Below are 23,126 nucleotides of genomic sequence, written 5' to 3'. Positions count from 1 at the left end.
TACATTATGTATTAGGGAGATTTTCATCAGCATACAATACCATACAATAATAATGTGTAGCCTACTTACAATACTTTCCCATAGGTTAATACACTGGAATAAGGCCATTTAATAAGGGAGAATTTCTCAAGTAGTACCTTCACAGAAATATTGTGTACTTCAGTATTTTCCATAGGTTAATATACAGGTTAATATACTGGAATAAGGCTAATACCACCCCAGTCTTACGCTGTTCGTAGCCTTTTAATTTCCCATGGGAATTAAAACAACCTATCAAGACATAACTTGAAAAACGACGTGGGTGGAATTTGGCAAGGAAAAAAAGGGGATGTGGAAAGAAGTAGACTAGCACAGATTAGAAACATGGCAACAGTCCCAGGGAAGAGGAGGAGAATAAAAAGAAAACAAAACATAGATGCCATGTGAGGTGGTGTCTGTCGAGGGCTGCGATCCACGGCGCGGAGAGGAGCCTCGTCTAATAGGCAACATGGCAGAGCAGGTTCAGGGGGTCTCTGCGCATCACTCGTCTCCGCTGTGCGCCCGCCTAGGACTCCTGCTGCTGCTGATCGGACCGCTTTGCTCCCTCGTGCCCGGAGTCCAGACCAGACCCATCGACTTTGTGTGCAGCGATCGAGTCAGGAGAGACAGGAGCAGCCTAACGGACCTGGAGGAGGCCATGGTGAGGGAGTGACAGATGCCAGCCACAGCTATATAACACATCGCATATGACCTGTGTGCATAAGAATAATAATAACAAATGAATAGTCTTCGGTATGTTTCAAATAACAGTCTGAAATATACATGACAAGGTTATGGAGTGAATTGTGGTGCAAGAAATTCAATAAGATAGGATGAATACAAACAAAATAGCAGTTCAACATTCAGAAATATATAAGAGAGGATGAACACATGTATATTCGTTCACATGCATGCATGTATTTGTGGATTTTTGATTTGTGTGTGTGTGTGTGTGTGTGTTTGCTCATGGACTCAGGATCGCTGCAATGGTTCAGACACGCTGCCCGCTGCGTTCCAGTTACCATGTGTCAGGATACATAAAACAGAATGGGATGGAAAAACTGTAAGTGGCACCTGACACACACACACATTCTCTCTCGCTCTCATTCATAAATATGGTAGTCATTCATTTGTCTCTTTACTGTAAAAGAAAACTGACTGATCCAATCCAAGTGCCAAACAATCAATCACAGGTTGTCACTCCCACATTACTGTAATTGAGCAGCTTTTTTGTGTACGTGCACTTTTTTGACTAATTTCAGTAATTTTACATTTACTTAAGTGTGTTTTTACTGAAGTTTTGTACTTAGCTACATTTTAAATCCCATCCATTACACAGAACAGATGTTGTGTCTCTCCATCAGCAACAGAAGCTGGACCAATGCAAATAGATAAATTGTGGAGCCGTTCACACCGAGAAGAGCAATCTGCCTTTACTTTGTTTGCGCGCTTTATTTTGTAATATGCAAATTTTCCAATGAAAAGAATCTGGTTTGATCTCTGTCCTCTCGTCCTTTTAGAATCACGTGGGAAAGATCACAGCTATCGTAAAGGAACAAACTTTTTCCTCTGAGGACATTTTAAATGAGCTACTTACTACTACTATTTTTTACACCAGTACTTTTACTTCTACTTCAGTAAAATATCAGCAAAGTAACAGTACTTCTACTTGAGTAGGACATTCTAGTACTCTTTCCACCACTGCCAAACAGTAAGCTACTTGTTAGATATGGAATATTCACCTTTGAGCAAATGATTTCACCGTTTTTTACATGCTGCATCATAGCTGGATGGAAAGCCTCATCCATTGCATTACTAAAATACATACAGGCACAAATTCTAAATCTAATTCATATTATTACATATAAGGGAAACGGGATTCAAATAGACGTTCCAAGTGGAGGGAAATAGTTTTTATGCCTTTAATGTAAAAAGCCATTTTGCATTTGGTAACTTCAGAATTCAGAGCTTCAGAATCAGAATCAGAAATACTTTATTGATCCCCGAGGGGAAATTGGGTTACATTGCAGTTACTCACATTGTAGAAGAGAATATATATAAGCATAGAGAAATTATAAGAAATTATAGGAAAAATAGAAATAAGAAAGTAAGAAATATGTTAAATATGTGCATCATACTACAATATATAACAATGATAATAATAATAATAATAATATAGAAATAAGAGAAAGCTTGCATCTAACCTCAGTTCTGCTGTCTTTCCATATTTGGATAATGAATAAAACCCGATCACATATCCTACCTATATTACTCATTTGAAAAAGCGAAGAAGATCCATACATCCTGCCTCATCTTCGTGTTCCCCGGCTCTACCTTGCGACTCGCCTCTGACTTGGACCCAGGACCGACTGATTCAAGCTCTCCACGGTGATTTGCTTTAGTTCAACCCAAATGATATGACAGTGACACACACACACACACACACACACCAGGCGTAGACAGGCAAGCTCGATTTGTGCCCCGGCAAGTACCGCGACACACTCAGTCCTGGATTTTACGGCTGACTCATGAAGACCGGGGGCCCACGCAGACCACTACAGTTCCGACTTACACACTGTTTGATTGACAGCTGACCTCTGGGCAGTGCAGAGCAGAAACAGCACCATGCAACTTTAATGAGGATAATATGAGTGAGGCATGCAAATGAGTTATTAGGCTCAAGGAACACTGAAATACTCAAAACATAGCGCAGCAACATGTTTATTTTCTGTGTTTCTGTTTGTGTGTGTGTGTGTGTGTGTGTGTGTGTGTGTGTGTGTGTGTGTGTCCAGCTCCAGCAGAAGCGCGCGGAGGTGGCGGGGGCCCTGCAGGTGCTCCGGGACGGGGTGGGGGGTGCGAGGAGCCGGGCCGCCCGGCCCTGTCAGGCCGCCCTGCTGAGCAGGCTGGAGCATCGGCTCAGGAACGACCAGCTCATCGTCAGCCAGCTTCACATACAGGTGAGGCGGATTGTTGGTTTACACACACACACACACACACACACACACACACACACACACATATTAGATGCGGTTGCACACCACCGTACGTTCAAGATGGAACATAAACCTGACTCACTCATTTCTCCAGTAAAACTACAGCTAAGACAAAAACTATGTGTGTGACTGAAACTGAACTAAAGCTAGTTTGTCCACTCAACTACTAAAGAAGAACTCAATTAAAATAAGAAACTAGACATGAAATGTTTTTAGTTTTTGCCCTTTTGATTATGTGCAGACTCAAAAAGAGACTGAATTGTGGGCAAAGATTTTTTAGCCATTGTTACTCACTGCTAATTAAAAGTTATCTAATATTGTTTGTTTTATTTAAGAAGTTATAATTCATCATTTGTGTTACACAATACCTCTCTTCCTCTCACACACACACACACACACACACTCGTCATATCCACTGAAATACTCCTGAGGCAAACATAGCACAGCAACATGTTTATTTTCTGTGTTTCTGTGTGTGTGTGTGTGTTCGTGTGCGTGTGTGTGTGTGTGTGTGTGTGTGTGTGTGTGTGTGTCCAGCTCCAGCAGAAGCGTGCAGAGGTGACGGCGTATTTAAAAAAAAATAATAATATTCTGAACAGGTATTTATAAAATACCTGTTCAGAACTTCAATCATACTTAAAAAAAAAAAAAAATCCCATCCCTACCAAAAAAAAACTAAAACGAGAACTGAAACTAAACATTTGCAAAAATAAATAAATAAATGTAAAAAAAAAAAAGTAAAATAAAACAACCAAAACTAGACTGAAAACTAACTACAATTTAAACTGAAATTCAGATAAAAAAAAACTATGGATAAAAAAAAGAAAAACTAATAAAAAATCCGAAAACTATGATAAACCCTGCAGCTTCCTCTCAAACTGTCATTGGGTTGCAGATCATTTCCACAGAATCCCACTCAGGTTTCTCATGTTACCATTCCCTGCTCTCAGCATGAACAGTGACTGTGAAGAACTATTTCAACACTGGTTTTCAAGCACAGCTAATCCTCTCTCCACGCTTTGATTCATATGGTTTTAAAACCCGCATCAGACAGTTGACACACACACACACACACACACACACAGTAGTTCACCCAAAAATGAAAATCCTGTCATCATCTACTCACCCTCATGCCAAATGAAACACAGGTGAAATGTGTTAGTCCATATAGCACACAGGGAGAATTTTCATTTTTGGGTGAACTATTCCTTTATCCTGTGAAAAGACACACACACACACACACACATGCAGACACACACAAATATCACTCTGTAATGTGCAGAGAGTGACCTACTTTTTTTTTTTTTTTTTCATTTCTGCACAGTTTTCAGCAATCTTTTGAATTTGACCATAGCTCTTCTATCATTTGGCCTGTGGCACATGATGGAAAAAAAATAAATCTAAACATATAAAATAAAATATGAATATGTATGAACAGAAATGTAAAAGTCACATTTTCAGAACAGAGAGCTGTAAGCGAGCCAATTAGAGCAGAGATGCAGCAGAAAGTTCTAGTGGAGAGCTAATATAAATATTGGGATAAAAACACTGCTTAGTCATTGTCTGTCTTGGCTTGAGAGTGAAATGTGTTGTGGTGATTCATCGTTATTAATCAACCACTGCAGATATGTTATAAAAAAAAAGCCTAGTTATTGCCCCTTTAATAAAAATTGGACATCATTTTATCATTATTGATATCATGCAGGGTTTCAGTGGAGAGTTTTATTGTCCCATGATGATCTAAAAGCGGTTTCAGAGGCTTTTCCACCCTGATAAGAATAAAATTCATGGTGAAACACTGAATACATTTTTTTAATTTAATTTTTGGGGTATGAAAATGGACATTTAAATTTAAAGATAGACAATTTAAAGATACTGCATGTCAACACAAAATATCGTCTATCGGCAGCTCCAAGCGAAAACTATCAATATTGGTATCGGCCTTGAAAAACAGTCGAACCCTACTGCATATCAAACATATACTTATATAGGCCTATATTATATATGTTACATATATATTTTGGTGCAGTTTTTTTACACCTGGCTATGTGCTGAAATGTCTTTTTATCTCACTCTTTTGATCATTTTTTATGTAACTATTCTTTTTTCGTCTTCATCATGATGTGTGCCTTTTAAACTAAACACTATTGTGATGCTCAAGTATTTCAGATGACTTATCAGCTGCCATACATACAGTGCATAATAATGAACTTATTGTTTTTGTCTTGTACAGGAGGATGCAGCAACAACAGCAGCAGCATCTGAGTCTCCAGCACCAACAGACTGTCCCAGCCAACCCAGCCAGAGCCTGAGGGAAGTGCTGCAGCGCTACCGGGACCTGCTGCGGGGGAAACTGGACCGCCTCGCGATGGACCTGCAGCACAGCAGCTGTCCGGGTCCGGGTCCGGGTCCGGGTCCGGGCCACCGCAGATGAACCAGCCAGGGAACAAAACTCTAGGAAACTGGGAAAACAGACGAACCTTCTCATCCTCTGCCCACCAGGGGGGGGAAATCCACAATTAAGAGGACCTCGTTTCTCCTCCGACAGCAGCCTGCATAGACCAGAATGCAATGCGGCCACGAGACATGTTACGTTTTGAGACCGGCTTTTGCTGTGCTATATGTATCGCTCTCTCCACCTACATGTTAAAACCAACAGTCACGTTCTCTGGGGGTTTGTCGAGAGGCATTCTGGGAAACGTAGTAAATATCAACTCTTCATCACAAAAGAACTCCTGGAATGCACTGAACATCACATGAAAACCAGGACTACAGCTCCCTCTGTGGGTGGCAGAGGAGAAGTGCGGTTTTGCAGTGATTCGGCCTGCTGGAGAAAAGCAGATGGGCACTTGAAAACATCACAGTTACATCTGTCCCTTCGGCTGTGAGAGGCTGGAAAATGACTATTAAACAGACTGGATGTATGTAAGCCTGGCCTAAGGGAGGACTTGGATGGAGATCTTAAGTGCCTGTCTCGCTAGAGAAGGAGAGGAGAGGAAGGAATGAAAGACATTTTCATGCAAATCAGGTGAATTAGATGCATAGTGTTGTGCCTTGTGTTTTTTTTTTTCTTTTTTCTTTGAGATCTTAAGGAAGATCCGTGTGGAAAATGGTCTCGTTACAGCACTAATTTATAGGCAATGCATAAGCCAAGAGGTAGGCGTGTGTGTGTGTGTTAAACAGAGACTTTGTCTGTGTCTGAATGATTGCCTCAATAAAGTATTATGTATTAATAACATGCTATTTTTCCTATAAGATGTAATTACAACTAAATCACTGCAATGTACAGAGAAGATTATTAGTCACTGCAGTCCTCTTGGTGCATGTTAATGTATTATTTATTTACTGAAGAGGACTTTAGACAGGTTGGGAGATGGAATGGGATGGGGGGGGGGGGGGGTTGGCTCGTAGCATCATAGCACCGTAAGTGCCAAAAATTATTGGATCTTCCAATAATTCACTGTGAAAAAGCACAGAGAGGATTGTCTCAGAAATGTTATGTTACATTGTTATGCTACATTGTTACTTGGACCCAAGCTTTAGCACCAATGTCAAGCTAGCCAGAATAGAAAATAGGACTTCTGGTCATAGATTTCAAAATAAAAGCCGTTACTGATGAACAGGTGTTGCAGCGTTTTTTGAGTCATACGAAATACAGAAGTGAAACTAAAGGATGTATTTGTGGAAGAATCTATAGGAAATGAAAACTCAATTGTTGTGTCCTTTTCACAGTGTATGTTCATAGTCGTATGCAAGGCCTACGTAAGATGCCATAGTATATAGAGCTGTCAAAACAAAACGGAAGGATGTATACTATCTCAACAGAAGTCAATTTTGATACAGTTCAGTGACACATTTGTGGGTAAAGGCTATAACTTCATCATCTGCTGTCAGGGCAGCCACAATAAACCAGTAAAATGCTTGTCATACTGTATATTTAGGGCTACAAAAAAATCACAAAGACTTAAACACTAAACTGGGAAGCATGTCTACTAGATGAGTATTTTAACTCATAATATGGTCAAGTCAATCCGAATAAGCAGGGAAATACCACGCACCAAATATATGATCTTTGTTTCTATTTTACAGTTAATTTCACTCCATATTAAATTAAATGATTACTATGAGTTGTTTGACACGATTTTATTGTCCTGTACACCCAAATACTTAATTATTCTTATTTAACTATTCCAAGGTTAACTTTACGCTATTATTTTGAAGGTAAAATCACCTAACTTCCGCTATGATACTGATTATCTGTGTCTAACTTGACGAAACTAACAGGTTGGTGGCTGGAGGAATGCAGGGCTCTGATTGGCCCAGCCGACCTGATCATATGATCGGATGCAACAGGCTGGAAAATCCAAGCGGCACAAAACCGCGTCAAGCTAGACACAGGAAAGCAGAATAAGGCCGGAAGTTTGGGCATTTGCCTTCAAAATTAAGCATAAAATGGTGTATTTCCTTTTTCTGTTTTTTTTAGGGGGGAATTTTTGACATCTCTATAAGCACGGGCATTTCACTGGTGGCTTATTCTGACAGACTTGAAACCAGGTTATGGAGCTCGGACTTTTGCAATCCATTTCAAATTGTCTGGTAGATATTTTAGGATTGAGTCTTTCTTTGTGTATTATTGGCAGCTCTGTATATATGGCATCATGTATAGGCTATGAATAGGCATGTTGTGAAAAGGATGTATAGGAAAAATCAACAATGGTATTTTCATTTAATACAAATTCCTCATTAACTACTGGTTTGACTTGATGCTAGGTAAAGGAGCGTCCATTCTATAGCCATAAGGAACAATTGTGCCACTGCTATCTATGGTTTAAAATTGACTTTTTAATGGAAGCACACATCCTTCAACGTTGTCTGTTATGTGATTTGTAATCGAGTCTTTCTTTGTGTATCCTTGACAGCTTATTATATGTAACTTATTAATTGTAATGGGTTAAAAATGACTTTTACAAGATAGTAGACATCCCTTAAAGTATATTTTGTGATTGAGTCTTTCCCTGTGTATTTTTGTTAGCCCTTTCTTATCTTACATAGCCTGTGAAAAGGACATTTTGAAAAAAAATCAACTCTATTTTCATCTGCTGCAGATTCATCCTTCAGTGTATTCTTTATTTTCACTTGGCGCTGGAACACTTGTTCGTCAATAAGAGTCTTATTTTGAACGTTGTGACCGGACGTTGTATTTGTAATAGTGGCTAACTTGACATCGATTCATCACATGATAAATCTACTCCGTAGTTTGTTACAAATTATCCAGAGCCACAATGGCAGAGAGATGGGGAGCTCCTGTGGATTTTAGATTAATTTGTACTCCTACTTTTTGGTAGGACTGTTACAAATGAATATTTAGGCGGCTTGACCTCGCTTATTTTATTTATTTATTTTTTGCTGATAACGAAAGCATATCGTGTTTCTCCTGCTTTGCTATCGAGGTAAGCTTGTTTTTATCGATTATCTATCCGGACCTGTCACTGATAAACCTCCCCACTTTTCGAGAAAAAACGTTTTGTTTTTTTTTACGTGGTGGAGATAGGCTATCTGCCAAAACAGTGTGTCACACTGATTTGGAGTCAGATTTCCAAACCAAAGCTGAGGCGACAGTTCTCCAAAGCACCTTATGAAGTTGTGAAGCTAGTTAGAGGAAGGTTTCACCATGACAGAGCGGACTCCTCTCCTCCACTACCGCCTCTCCACCAGCGTCAATGAATCCGAGCTACGGTCACCGCCGGCCGGCCACACCGTGGAGCAGCGGCCGGCCAGTCCCAGGCGGAAGTCGACCCCTCACCGGCAGCCACAGAAACTCTCCACCTTCTTCGGTGTGGTGATTCCCACCTTGCTGTCTATGTTCAGCGTGGTGGTCTTTCTCAGACTTGGTGAGTGTGCTAATGATGCCAGTTGCAAACTTTTAACAACACACACGCCGAACTCCATTTAAAATTCTGGCAATTTAATACTTTCGTATCAATAAAAGTAGGCTCCATACCTTGTACAACATGACTTAAGTTGATATAGTAATTATTAGGAGACACTGATAAATTCGGCATGTAAGTCATCCACCAAGCATCACTTATTTCAGTAGAATTTCAACATATATGACTGTCTCTCCTGTTATTCCCTTGATCCTCTTCTGCCAAAATACTCAATGGAGGACGGTAGACAGCAGTATGAGTCCATTCTAAAAGTTGACATTTTATTGAAATAAAGTGCTGTTGGTGGATTACATTTTTGCCGAATTTATCATTGGACTGTAACGTCAAAGACATAAGGTCTTAAGTGATGTTCTACCAGGTGGAGGGAAGGCGAAATGAGATTGCCAGAATTTTGAATGGAGTTTGGGGTGACGTTCTTCCCACCCGACAGAACGGCGCTTATGGGGGTTTTCTATTATACATATCTTTCCCTTTCTCTCTGTCTCCCTCTTATGATGCCATTATAAAATGTCTGCTATGTGAGTGCACGGATGCTATGTTTTGTTGTTGTTGTTGTTGTTAAACTAAACAGTAAATTGAATCCCATGAATAGAAAAGGTGCAGACAACTCTAGCCTACAGATAGATTAAATAATCAACGGTTAACAGCTTCCAATGTCAAGAACTTCCCTCTGCATCTCTCATAGGTCTACTAAGTGGGTGCATCCACCCAGCCAGCAGGAGAGCATTTCCCTCCATTAGTCTTTCTGACTCATCTGATTTCCTGGATTTCATTTCACAGGATGGGGCCCAACTTCTGTAACACTGACTCAATTTGAATGGGGCACATGGGCAATTAACAAATACAACTAGTGATGCAAAATGTCTTTACCTGTCATCTTAGGGTTAGGGTTACGGCTTAGAGACTCTTGTGGAGTTGGGAACTTTGCTAGACTGGGACATTGTTTTGTCTGTGTGTTGTACACATGGTGTAACTGGCTCATAGAGAGGGACCAGGAAGTTGTACAGTTAGACTGATATATCAGGCTGATATTGAACTTTTGTATTGAAAATCAGATGTCACCCCAATGTCGTCCACCTTTGATATGATGCAGTTTCATTGATTACATATTTATTATATAATTGATCAATACGCCACTGGTTGTCTGGGAAGCCCTGAATTGATTCGAATGATTGATTGACTGATTGATTGATTGATTGATTGATTGATTGATTCAAACATTTTCTCAAATAGAAAGATATTGATTATCGGCACAACATAAGGTAGAACCCTAAAGCTTTACCTGTTGTGGGCTATTTGCAAGGAATTTAAGATACACTGGCTGACAGATGTTGACATATTTCTTCAAGTGAAACGATCAGTTGGAAGGGAAAACCCAGTACTTTCCAAAAGCATTGGGGCCACTAGGCCAACTGTATTGAGAGGAAAGATTTCTTGTTGCGGCTTAGAGCGGGTAACAGTAAGTTTGAGGTCAAGGTAGCAGAGTAAGCAATTCGGGGTCCACGTCAAGAGAATAAAAGCTTCCTTTTTCCTGCGAAAACCTCCAGCCAGTAATCACGTTCATATGACACGCAACTCGGGGTTTAGAATTTCTGCTCTGATAGCACAAACAGGAGGCCATTGATAACTGAGAAGCGCTTAGAAATAGAGAAATAGCCTTTCACATAGAACTTCACCTTCTCTTCTCTGGTTTCTCTTGTCAGATATGTGTGTGTGTGTGTGTGTGTGTGTGTGTGTGTGTGTGTGTGGTTGTGAAGTTTGTAACGCGGAGTGTTTCTCTCTCTCTGTTCGACTTCCAAGTTGTTTTCTGACTCCCTCTCATTTGCCCCCCGGTCTTGTGAGATGTCAGCTGCTGTGGTGTGGACACACACACACACACTGCTGCACACATACTGCTGCACACACACTGCGCCACAACTGTGAAAGATGCCAGTCTACACATGAACTAGAAAACAGGTTTCATTGTGGATGTGAAACTGTTCTTGCGCCTTGACAGCCACACCATATAGACGAGATGGAAAATAAGCATATTTATTATTAGATGACATACATTCAATTGTAGGCTTGGGCTGACATCAAAGTCTGATGGTAGAATTAAAAATATCCCGATATACCAAATGGTGTTATGATCAATGGTGTTATGATAGTTTAGTGCTAAAACAAAGTAAAACCACGTTATGGCAGTTTTTGCATTGCAAAAACACATTTTATTGAACATTGAATTCCCTGTTCTTCACTCATTTCTATACTATTCCATTCTCTACTATATGTCTTCCTGCCTTCTGCTATACTTGGTACTAAACTCTCGCTAATGAGATTGCGGCTCTGGTCTTGCTGTAATGGTGTGAGCGTGAGCATGTGACACAAGCAGTAGTATTGTAGATAATAGCAGCTCATGAACACAGCTGCACTATGCTGGTAATCACAGTAGTCACAGTACTAGAAAGTGGCGATAATGTGGAAATGGGTGGTTAACATGATATAAAGAGAAACCAATATCCCTCATTAGATGTGCGTGACTTTGCTTACAAAGATGTGTCAAAAAGTTATTTGAATTATGCACTGTTAGCAGATGAAGTAATATGGTTTGGGCTGGAAATATGTGTGTTTGCCTATTGTATGGTTTAGGGTCTGACCAGTAAAGGAGATTTTTTGAGGGGGAAAAATCCTTTGATTTGTGACTCCAGTTTAAGTTTGAGAGAGGAATGGAATGGTGCGATGAGGATTTTGCACATCTTAGCAGTAGACTTCATCTTTGGGGAAACTGAAATGACTGATGAGTGATGAACAGTTTTTCGGTAATGCATTCATCATCATCTGCAAGCAGCCAGTGTGTGTGTGTCGAGGCAAACTGCTGATGATGAGAGTGTCCATCAGTGTGTATTGATCTGGCTCTAATATGGATTCCACATTGCATTCCCAGTACTGTAGTGTTTCCAGGAAAGGTCAAGTTCCTTCTTTAACCGCATCGATGTTATTGTCAAGGCCAAAGTTCCCATTCCAACTCACCTCTACCTCTCTAATTCTTAATTTCTGTGTGTTTCTGTGTGTGTGTGCAGGTTTTGTGGTGGGTCAGTGTGGGCTGTACCAGGCTATAGCCATGTTCCTGGTGGCCTACTTCATCATCAGTATGACCGTGCTCTCTGTCTGCGCCATCTCTACCAACGGCGCTCTGGATGCCGGGGGAGCCTATTGTATCCTAGACACACACACACACACACACACACACACACACACACACACACACACACACACACACACACACACACACACACACACAGACACACACACACAGTCTGTAGACTCACACTGCACCACAACTGTGATTGATGCCAGGCTACACAGAAAGTAGAAACAGGTTTCATTGTAGATGTGAAACTGTTGTTAAATCTTCAGCCTTGACAGCCACAGCATATAGATGAGGGTGAAAATAAACATATTTATTATTGGATGACATAAATTTAAGTGTAGGCATGGGCCGACATCAAATACAAAATAAAGTAAAATCACTTTATGGCAGGTTTTGCATTGCAAAAACACATTTTATAGATCAGCAGCTACAATGGAGTTTGATAGCAAAACATTTGTATATCCAAAACAGCAACAGTCAGGTTTTGGTGTTTAAGATCATAAACATTCCCCGATGTTCACGATCCAGTTGGGTAAGTTAACAGGTGCCTATACAGTATAACCACCTTTGATTGAAGGCAACAAGTTCACACCTATCCTTCTGGGTTGTCGAAAGGCATTCTGGGAAACGTAGGAATTCACTAACCCGAGTAGGAGTAGAAGAGGCAGGTTGAGGGAAAGTGGACACAGCAAAAATATAAGTTACAACAGTTCATCATAAAATAACTCTTGGAATGTATTGAACATCACAGCTTGATGATATCTAACAGTGGAAGAAGAGCCGAGGGTGGATTTCTTCCTTTACTGCTACACACACTGCTACACGCACAGACACATGTATCCACACACACACACACACAGACACACCGTCCCATGACATCTGCACATGACAGTCATGCAAGTGTAGCATCGACAACATCTCCAGTGGTAAAGGTAGATATTATCAAGAGAGCACACAGACTTGTAGACACACACACACACACACACACACACACACACAGTGTCTTTGTTTACGTTAGTATCTTCTATTTCTTCATTCTAGCATTGCATCTGGTGTAGCTTGTGTGCAGCACTCTGTGTGAGAGTGAATGGGGCCTGTTGTTCATTATCTGCACTATAAGACACTGTCAGTGTTTTCAGATAGAGGCTGCTGTGCCTGCTCACCAACAGTCCAATAATTAATCACAATCAATGTCACTTTTCAGTCTAGATAGGCTGTTTCTACCCACATTTTCTTACACCTAAAGCGCAGCACATGCAAAGTCATGCCAACACACACACACACACACACAGATGCATCGATCCAGCTGCTGTGAACCTTAACTTCACCCAGACATGATCAGCCGAGCGTTGGGTCCAGAGTTCGGTGGCAGTATTGGCATCATGTTCTTCCTGGCTAACGTGTGCGGCAGCGCCCTCTATGTGCTGGGCCTGGTTGAGGCCATCGTGGCCACCTTCGGCGTGCCAGAAGGTAAGGGTTTCGTTCAACTCATTTTGGTTTAATAGCTTGTAAAGCCCTTTTCCAGTATGATTTTTTATTTGGGAATATTTTGGGGGCAGCGGTAGCTTGGAGGTTGGAGAAATGGGCTTGTGACCGGAAGGGCGCCAATTCTTATCCCTGGGAAAATGTCAGGGTTCCCACTGGACCTGGAATATCATGGAATTTGGAGAGGCATATTCCAGACAGGGAAAGTGAGGGAATTTGATCAGTTTTCCGGGGGAGTCAGGGAATATCAAGGAATTTTACAAATGGGTCACTTTACAGGAATATACCAGAATGTATTTTCCAACTTGTTTCACACATTCATTTAAGATGCTGGTTTTCAGCCCAACTGGAGTGAAAAACCAGACTGTTTACACCTTTAGAAAATTGACATTAACAAACCAGGAAGGAAGATGATTTTTTAGGTCATAGAAGCGCTTTGACTATAATATGGAAAGTCTTGGAAAAGTCATGGAATTTTACATCAGGGCCTCAGTGGGAACCCTGAAATGTTGGAGAGGAAAGCAACACTTTTCCCTCTCCTACAACTGCCGAGGCGCCCTTGAGCAAGGCACTGAACCCCCAAACCGTTCCAGTGGAGCGTCTATCATCATATTCTCTTCTATATGTTATCTCTGTGAGCATTAACAAATCTTCCCCTCATGCCGCTCTGCTCTGGACCCAGACGGGGCGACGGTGAGCTCCTCCTACCAGGTGCTGCCGTCGGGCTACTGGTGGTCTCTGCTCTACGGCACCGGCGTGGCCTTGCTGTGCCTGCTGGTGTGCCTGGTGGGCGCCCACATCTACGCCAAGGCCACCTTCCTCATCTTCCTGGTGGTCATGTTCGTCCTGGGCACCATCTTCATCAGCTTCTTCGCCGTACGCCCTCGCACCATCCCGCTGCCCGGGCCCGCCGTGCCCGGCCCGGTGGCCAACGGCACGGGCCCCGGGCCGCCCGGCTTCGCCAACTTCACCGGCTTCAAGCTGGACACGCTGCTGGGGAACCTGCCGGGTAAGGTGGAGGTGGCTGGACTAGATTTAGACTAGATTTAGGCTTTAGAATTTTTAGAGTGCAGCCACCCTCCGAAGACTCTAAACAGTTATTAAATAGTTATTAATGACAGCTTTCTCACTTTTTATTGACCAAAGGTATAAATGAGGGTTTTTGGAATTTAATTTTTAACAAAAATAGTGGCCTGTTGCATGCATTAGCTCAGTGACTTGTCACGTGTACAGTATTTCAGTAATTTTAACTCAACAAATCCACTTACACACAACTGGTTTCCTATTTTCCTGAAAGTGCACAATGTTTCCCTGCATTTTTGGCGGTGTAAAAGAGAAGGGGAGTATTGATTGAGCTGTAATTACAGTGGATGTTGTAAATATCCCCCGGTTCTTACAGCCCATGGTAGAGTAACCAAGCACTCCACTCTGCTTGCAGGGATTTATTCCCAACCACATGATTACTAAGCTAATCGCTGTAACTCGGGCACACACTCAGGCATGTGTGCACACTGTTTAACACACCAGCCTGGAATAACCCCACTATTTGACTACATTTCAAGTCCACACACACACATACAGCCAGCATACTCCCATGTGCAACATGGCAAAAAATATCTTACATTGGCTCCCAGTTGAATTAAGAATTGATCAAGAGTTTAGTGCTTATTTTTAAAGCAATAAAGGGCTTGGCACGGGAGTGTATTCTTAGATATACTGCTCTTTTCAGTGGAGTCAGCAGTGTAAGTCTTCTTTTTTTTGTGGACATGTTTGTTTCATCCCTTTTACTTTGTTTTATCGTTTGTGAAAGAAAAGTTCTATACAAATACAGCTGTTATTATTACTATAGCTATTATAGCTTAATAATGATGTCTTTATCAAACTATCTTGTAAACCTTCTGACAAGCAGCTCATGATAGTTTTTGACGCCTAAATCCTCATAGCTTAATCGGTAAAGCATGAAACTCACTTTCAGGGGTTCTGTTCCCACTGGAGCTCCCCATAGTAAAAAAAATACACGCTGATGGAAAAAATAGGAACAAGGGCAGATTCTGTACTTTCCAACAGCACATTTGCACATTGTGAAAGTGCAAATATCAGCCGTGATCCATGTTAAACAGAGTTGTGGATTGTGACCAAGAAGTCCTACCTTTGGTAGATAAGGTGTGTGTTTCCAATAGTTTACATCCAAAATCCTCCTAAGGAGATTTTTCCTCAGATGTTGACATGTGTAGACACAGATGGAGAAGACGGACTGGATCTTTCTGAATAACAGAAAAGGAATGTGTGCATTGTGTGAAAACTCACTGCTGAGGTGTGAATATTCATAGTTATGGTTAAATTTTCATAATAGTAGCTCTTTTACTTATTTTTTTTTAAGTATATACTGCTCCATAAACAAGTGCTGTATGATGGAGTTTGGAAGTGAGGTGACAACGGACCAACTTGAATTGTCCTCTTAATGACCCCTTCTCTGTGAGGAAGAATGAAACTTCCCTAACCGCACCAACCAACTGTCTCATTTACTGTCATCTCTTCCCATAGCCCACTACACTGTGGATTACACAACAGGAACCATGATGACCTTTGCCACCGTTTTCGCCGTTATGTTTAACGGCTGCACCGGCATCATGGCCGGATCAAACATGTCAGGTAGGTGGGGGGTGGCTGGATGTGTGTGTGAGTGTGTGTGTGCGTGCGTGTGTGAATAACCTACTTATCTGCATGCGTATATATGCTTAACCCTGCCTATCTGTGTGTGTGAGAAAGAAAGAGAATAACCTGTGTGTGTGTGTGTGTGTACCCAGGGGACCCTGAAGAACCCAAGCTACTCCATCCCCCGTGGCACCATCACTGCCGTCATCTTCACCTTCATCATCTACAACCTGCTCAGCCTGCTGGTGGCCTGCTCCTGTGACCGGTCCGTAGCACACACACACACACACTCTCACACACACACACACACAACACACACACACACACACACACACACATACACACGCTTTACTTTGGAATTTCAAGGCAGATACCATACAGTTACTGTATTACATTTGGTGTTTCTCTCTCTTTTCCTTCCCTTTTTCTCTCTCTCTCTCTCTCTCTCTCTCTCTCTCTCTCTCTCTCTCTCTCTCTCTCTCTCTCTCTCTCTCTCTCTCTCTCTCTCTCTCTCTCTCTCTCTCTCTCTCTCTCTCTCTCTCTCTCTCTCTCTCTCTCTCTCTCTCTCTCTCTCTCTCTCTCTCTCTCTCTCTCTCTGTATCTGTATCTGTCTTTAACTCAGTGCCAGAGTTTGGTATTGATGTAGCTGTAAAGCGAGTGTTGCCAAGGTGCTAAACTGACATGAGAGGGCCATAAAGGAGCATTGGAGATCAATACAGCCATCATTTACCCTATCGCACTGTCCTCCCTGCTTCTGCCGCCTCCGCCTACAGCACACACACTCTCACACACACACACACACACATACACAGCGTTTCTTAACACAATCTCTCTGCCTCTGCAATACTGTATTTTTTCTTCTGGCACCCACTTACAATCACACATATATACATTCTCTATGTCTCTGTATGTTTTTCCAGCTATTACAGATATCCAAAGTACTTTCCCCTGTAAAGCCGACTGATATGTTGGAGATGCAGGTCTTTGGCCGTTAATGAAAGGTGGAGGCAGTGTCTAGTGTTTGAAATGGGACCAAGTTAGTACTGCGCCCCTGCTCCCATGACCCATCAAAGAGGCCGTGAAGGGGGCCCTCACATGACCTGGGTGTTGCAGGCAAGGGAATGCATGCCAGTGTTGCGGGCCGTTGAAGATCTTCCTCCGTTTATCAGCTGACATCTTTAGTTTTCTTCAATACTTTACTAGTGATATCAGCAGTGCGTACCATGACATGTACATTGGCTGATAACAGATGTCTACGTGTGTTGTGGAAGTGTGGTCATGCGGGTGATTTTATGACTTTATGAAAGATTTTATGATTTTATGAAAGCTCACTTAGAGGGAGGGAAGGAAGACTGGGGGGGGGGTTGATTCTCATTACAGGAGGGGCGAAGGGAAAAGAAAGAGAAAGAGGTTGAGTCAGAAGTGTAAAACCAAGTTCCTCAGAGTCGACCACACTGCTTTTGGATTCGAAATACAGGACACACACACACACACACACACGCATCTTGTGGCTGCTTTTAGACAGGGTGTGTAATCTTGTGTTGGTGCAGTCACTTGGATATCAGTCCCTCGTCTTATCTTTTGTTTGCCAAGGGTAGGTTGGTTTATGGGGGTTGACCAGAACTGATCTGATAATATGGCTGTACATACTGTAGCTAGGCGGCTAGAGGAAATGTGTAGGGGTGAGGAGATTGATCGGAAGCACTAGGGAAATTTTCATTGCTTTCTGTCAGTCTGGTCGGTTAGTAAGTGGGAGTTTCCTCATTGTGCACTTTGTTGCTGTTCTTTGCTGACATTTTGTGACTCCGTTTTTCGTGTAATTGCTGAGATTATAATAATAGAAATACGGAAGAAAAGATTTCCTCATTTTGAACTTAAGTCCGTTGTTTTGATGAGAGAGATTGCATCATTTACTAGAGAACTGTGTTGCTTTTCCCGTATGTATTTCACCACCATGTGACCATTTATTCGCCCCTAGATATTAACGGCTGGAATTTTCTGCTTTCACTTCCCTAGATTATCACAATGCTCCGATTGTCCACTGTTGAGTTGAAAAACGCCAGAGTCACCAGACAGTATTTGACACCTAACTCAGAAGAATGCACCCACTGACTGGCCACCAACCAGTATCAGCAGATGAACAAAAAAAAATTATTTTTGAAAACATAAAATATGAGCTTTTAAAAGTTACCAGTTTTTAAGCAGTGCGCTGCATTGCATTCCATCATCTGCTTGCAAAAACAGTCACATTCACCACTTTATGCTACATGAAGTCCACAGCCGTATAAATTCCCCCTCACACCTAGAAAAATATCATCAAAAATATCCAAAGAGCATCATTAAATCTTATTGCTCCCAGTGAGAAAATTAGAAAAGGGCCAATGTTTGTCTTGGCATAAGAATTCAGGTAACATCCATTTTGCAAATGCAACTGGGTCTAGAAATTAAACTATTGAAAGTAAGCATTTTATGTGGAAATATAAACTATCTATAAAAAGTCAGTATGTGTTGGCTTTCTTATTAAAACACAGGTGATCTGTATGGCTATAAAAACAAAATGAGAATCCTTAGCAACTCCACTCTTCAAGCAAAAAAACAAACATTACTCATCCCGCGTTTATCTCCCGCAGCCAGTTGTTCATGCCGCCTCTGAACAACACTGACTTTCTTCACTTTTCTGGGGCTGCAATTTGATTTTTTTTTTTCCCCCAAACACGTGGCAGCCGGGTGGCAGTTTTTTTGTCATTTAAAATATGCAGGGAAGCGAGCTAACCGTATTATCATGGATTAAAATATGACTGCTCTGATTAAAGTCATCCGTCATGTCACGGCTCCGCCACGCCAGACGTCAGGGAAAGCCCCGTCGCCCAGAAAATAGACCCCGGCGGTAAATGGCAGCAATGGCAGCGTCTTACGTTATTATGGGATGTCGCTGCGGGAGACGGGAGGTAGCTCGGTCGGTGTTTGTGAGTTTGCATGATTGTGATGGAAGATACTGTATAGTGTGGAGGTTGTGGCCTCTGTATATGAGTTGGCATGGCACTAACACTGTCAGAGTTAGGGGTTCAATTCCCACTGGGGCTTCCCGTGCTGAAAATCAAAATAAAAACACCCCCCCAAATGGCATCATTTCATAATAAAAGCACAGGGAAAAATTCAGCATCTGTTGTAGTTGTGCGACTTCCCCAAAAGGTGGCAGCCACGCTCTCTTGCCTGCCGCTCCCTGCTTCCCTGTCTGAGGCCGCTGAGACCGGCGAGGGAAGATTTAGAATGACAAACTAACCTTTGCATACGGCTCCTCTAAATTGCCACCCTCGGCAAATTGTAGTTCTGCATCACAGCTTTAAAAGGCAAAGTAGTTAAGATTGCGTTTAAAAGTGAATGTCAGGGAGGTGTTCCAATGGCCGTTGAGAATGATTGTATTGCACGGTGGTAGCACCTCTTTATAACTACCTACCTGTGTCGGTGTGTGTGTGTGTGTGTGTGTGTGTGTGTGTGGCGGGTCTTACAGTATCGAGAACCTTGCCGAGAGATAGGACTGGTAAGAGTGTGTGTTCATTATATTGACAGATGAGAGAATCCACACAAAAAACACAGAATCACCCGTGTTATTCCTCGGAGTTCAGTTGAGGTGTGAACATGAACTACATAACTCACTCTTTCCCCAGACACTGACACACTGAGGGCAGAGTTCCTACTGGTCATGGAATTTTAGAGAGGTGCATTCCAGACAAGGAAAGTCACGAAATTTGATCAGTTCTCTCGGGCAATATCAGGGAATTTTACAAACGGGTCACTTTACAGGAATATCGCAGAAATATGGCGGCAAGGAGGAACGCTCTGAAAAGCTGTGGAAAGTCACGGAAAAGTTAGGGAATTTTACATCCGAGCCAAAAGCCATACAAGACCACAAATCCGGGTTTTCAGGTCATTGTTGATCGAGCCGCTCCAGATTTAGTCTTTTTCAGATGACCGGCGATGATATGCCAGTATGGTAAGAGAGGATGATGAGGGGTGGCGATGACGGCGATGAAGGCTGAGGGTGTGTGTGAGATAGGAAGAGTCTATTAACCCCATGTGACCGGCTAGCCAGCCATGACGGATTGCCCTGTCGCTGCCCCACCAAGCTCATCTTATAGTGTGTGTGTGTGTGTGTGTGTGTGTGTGTGCGCACGTGTGTGTCGGCTGTGTTGATTGGGAACTTTCTCTCACAATTTTTCATTATTTTAGGTCTGGTTTCATGTCGGAATATTAACTAATTGGTTTAGCGTGTGTGTGTGAGTGTGTGTTTTCATGTGGGATTTTGCATGACGTCTTACTGGATGAGCAATTCCGGGGGTGTCTGTCTTTGGTTGATTGACTTCTGTGTGTGTGTGTGTGTGTGTGTGTCTGTGTGTGTGTGTGTGTGCATGCTGCTGCCTCTGCTCCAGTGTATTGTGCCTCAGTGACCTGTGGGCTAATCCGCCCCGTGCTATAGAAGCTTTTGTATTAATTACTGACTTGATAATTATATTAATTTAAATCTGCCGGGCCTTCTTTTGTTGCACTATCTCTGACACGCAGCTTTGTGTGTGTGTGTGTGTGTGTGTGTGTGTGTGCGAGCGATCCACACACACCCCGAAGTGTCCTTCTTTCCTCTTTCTCCTCTGTTTCTCTATATTTCCTTTTCCTTCCTCACTCACACACTTCTCCCTCTCTCTGTCGTTCCACTGTCCCCCGTCAGTCCCTCCCCCCCTCTTCACCTCCTTTCCTTCCCCCTCTCTCTCTCTGTCTCTCTTCTCATTCTCCCTCTCCCTCCTTGTCCAGGCTCCAGCCATTGTGAGGCAACAAGTCCAACATCCCTCCTTCCTTCCTTCCCTCTTCCTCTCCCTCCTTCCCTTTCTCTCTCGCCCACTCTCTCTCCTCAACTCCTCTCCTCTCTCGTCCCTCTCTCCCGGCACTATCGCCCCGCAGCAGCGTCCTTGGCTTCCCCTTTTCTTTTCTCTCTCTCTCTCTTCTCTCCGTCTATCATCCATCCATCCATCCACCCATCCACCCCCTCTCCTTTTGTTACTCACGCCCTATCTCCCCACTGCAGAGATCCCAGTTACTTTTGCCCCCCTCTCTCCTTCCTCGCTGTTGTCCATGTTTGTTTGGGGGGGTTTTTTGGGGAGGGGGGCATAATGGTGGCAACACAGGCCAAGTCACCATGTTCTTCGACAACATGTCCTATCTGAATTAAATGCTGCGGGGGTTGGAGAGAGAAAGCAGGATGAAGAGGGAAGGATTTGGCTGACAGATATATATATTGGTTTGCTTCTATATCAGGCGATATTGGATATCATATTGGACTGGTGTCGTCCACCTCTGATATGATGGATATGATGCAGTTTGACTGATTACATAATATTGTAGAACTGATCGATACTACATTGGTTGTCTGTCGGAAGCGTTTAACCTGAACTGATTCTGAGACTTTGTGATTCGCTTTCACACAAGCATGCAGTTTTTTTTTACGATAATCCAGGGTTTTAATGGAGAGTTTTAGTGTCCCATGGTTTAAATCTTGTTTCAGAGGCTTTTCCACCCTGACAAAAAAAAAATTTGGCAAGAAAACGCCCAACTGAAATATCGTTTTTTTTGTGGTATCGCCCTTCAAAAACCCATATCGGTCAAACCGATGCTGAATTTGATTTGGAAAGGACTGGAGAGAGAGGCTGAGAATTTGAAGTGGTAATACAGAGGCAACAGCAATCACAAAATGAGGTGAGAGGTTTGATGATCACTTAAATCCCAAATGTGAATAGGAAGAGAGAGGCGAGGGGGAAAAGCTGAGACGTGCCAAAAAGGTGAGAGCGGGTTGGATATACAGGCTGGAGAGCGAGGCGGGGAGGATAGAAATAGGAGGGGAGGGAGAGACGGAGAGGGGGAGGAGGAGGAGGAGGGCGAGCGCGCAGAGGCCTTGTTAGCTATTGATCCCATTTAATAATCCTTAACCACAGTCTACTCCCCTGAGAGCACTTAACTCTCCCTCTCTCTCCCTCTCGGTCTCTCCGCCCCCTTCCTCCTTCCCTCTTCCTGTCTGTTTTCCTCCTTTCGCTCTGTGCACCTCTCTCTCCGCGGCTACACTCTGCCTGAAAAGTACCGACAAGGTCAAGGCGAAATATAAGGCTAAAAACTAACATTAAATCCCAGCAGAGCGAAGGGTTTGGGTAGTCCAGTGCGAGTGCGAGGTGCGTTTCCTCCCGCTATGAAGTCGATTCAAAGGGCCGAGCAAATCACACGGCTCTCCCGCGGGGTCCAGATCCTGTTCCTGTTCAGATTTCTGGATTTTTTTCTTGGGCCCGTCCCGGTCAGCGCGGCGGAGAACCGGGCCGTGGACTTTTCACCTTTTTCCATGTCTTTCCGCTGAGGCATTGCACTGTAAATATCGTGCGCCTTTTAATTCGTGCTTTAGCGAGGACGATGGTGCTCGAAGACTGAATTGGAAACATGCCCTTGGGATATTACTTGGATAAAAACTTCATAAAATTCACCATTCACCACATTCATGCCGAATAGCCTGGATCACATCAGATTTTACATTTCAGATTTTGCTCATTACAGAAAATGAAAAGCTTTTAAGATTTTGCAAAACCTTAATTGACTTTGCATTTGCATTTTTTTCGCATAAGAAACCAGCGAGATCAAGTCAAGATCTGAGTCGGGTTCATGTTAACATAGCACTTCTGAGCAGCCTGATCAATACTACACTGGTTGTCTTTGGGAAGCTTTGGGAAGGAGTTGATTCTAATGCATGATGTTGATTGGATTTGACACAAGTATGCATGTAAGCATGTTTTATTAAATATTTATGGGGAGTTTCAGTGGAAAGTCTTAGTGTCCCACGGTCTAAATGTTGTTTCCACCACGACAAGT

General features: G+C 42.7%; 1 protein-coding gene across 8 annotated transcripts in view; it reads left to right on the top strand.

The window, feature by feature from the left end:
* Nucleotides 1-8,297: 8,297 nt before the first annotated feature.
* LOC139648006 (solute carrier family 12 member 9) overlaps nucleotides 8,298-23,126 on the top strand; it is a 46,698-nt gene continuing 31,869 nt past the window's right edge. For 5 of the 8 annotated variants that reach the window (XM_071524033.1, XM_071524032.1, XM_071524035.1 and 2 more), the window contains exons 1-6: nucleotides 8,298-8,902; nucleotides 12,019-12,153; nucleotides 13,422-13,559; nucleotides 14,257-14,583; nucleotides 16,119-16,237; nucleotides 16,394-16,494. In XM_071524033.1, the coding sequence (XP_071380134.1) occupies nucleotides 8,683-8,902; nucleotides 12,019-12,153; nucleotides 13,422-13,559; nucleotides 14,257-14,583; nucleotides 16,119-16,237; nucleotides 16,394-16,494 (1,040 nt within the window). In that variant the 5' untranslated portion in view covers nucleotides 8,298-8,682. Of the gene's footprint in view, nucleotides 8,903-12,018; nucleotides 12,154-13,421; nucleotides 13,566-14,256; nucleotides 14,584-16,118; nucleotides 16,238-16,381; nucleotides 16,495-23,126 lie in introns of all 8 variants that reach the window. The other 3 variants (XM_071524031.1, XM_071524028.1, XM_071524030.1) reach the window with 2 other exon arrangements.

Source organism: Centroberyx affinis, unplaced genomic scaffold, assembly GCF_046629955.1.
Source record: "Centroberyx affinis isolate AG114_WGS23_722 - 3 ecotype Tasmania unplaced genomic scaffold, CSIRO-AGI_Caff_v1 ptg001135l_1, whole genome shotgun sequence".
NCBI classification, from domain to species: Eukaryota; Metazoa; Chordata; class Actinopteri; order Beryciformes; family Berycidae; genus Centroberyx; species Centroberyx affinis.
Note: the sequence above shows the minus strand (reverse complement) of the source record. Positions and strands in the feature narration are given on the sequence as shown.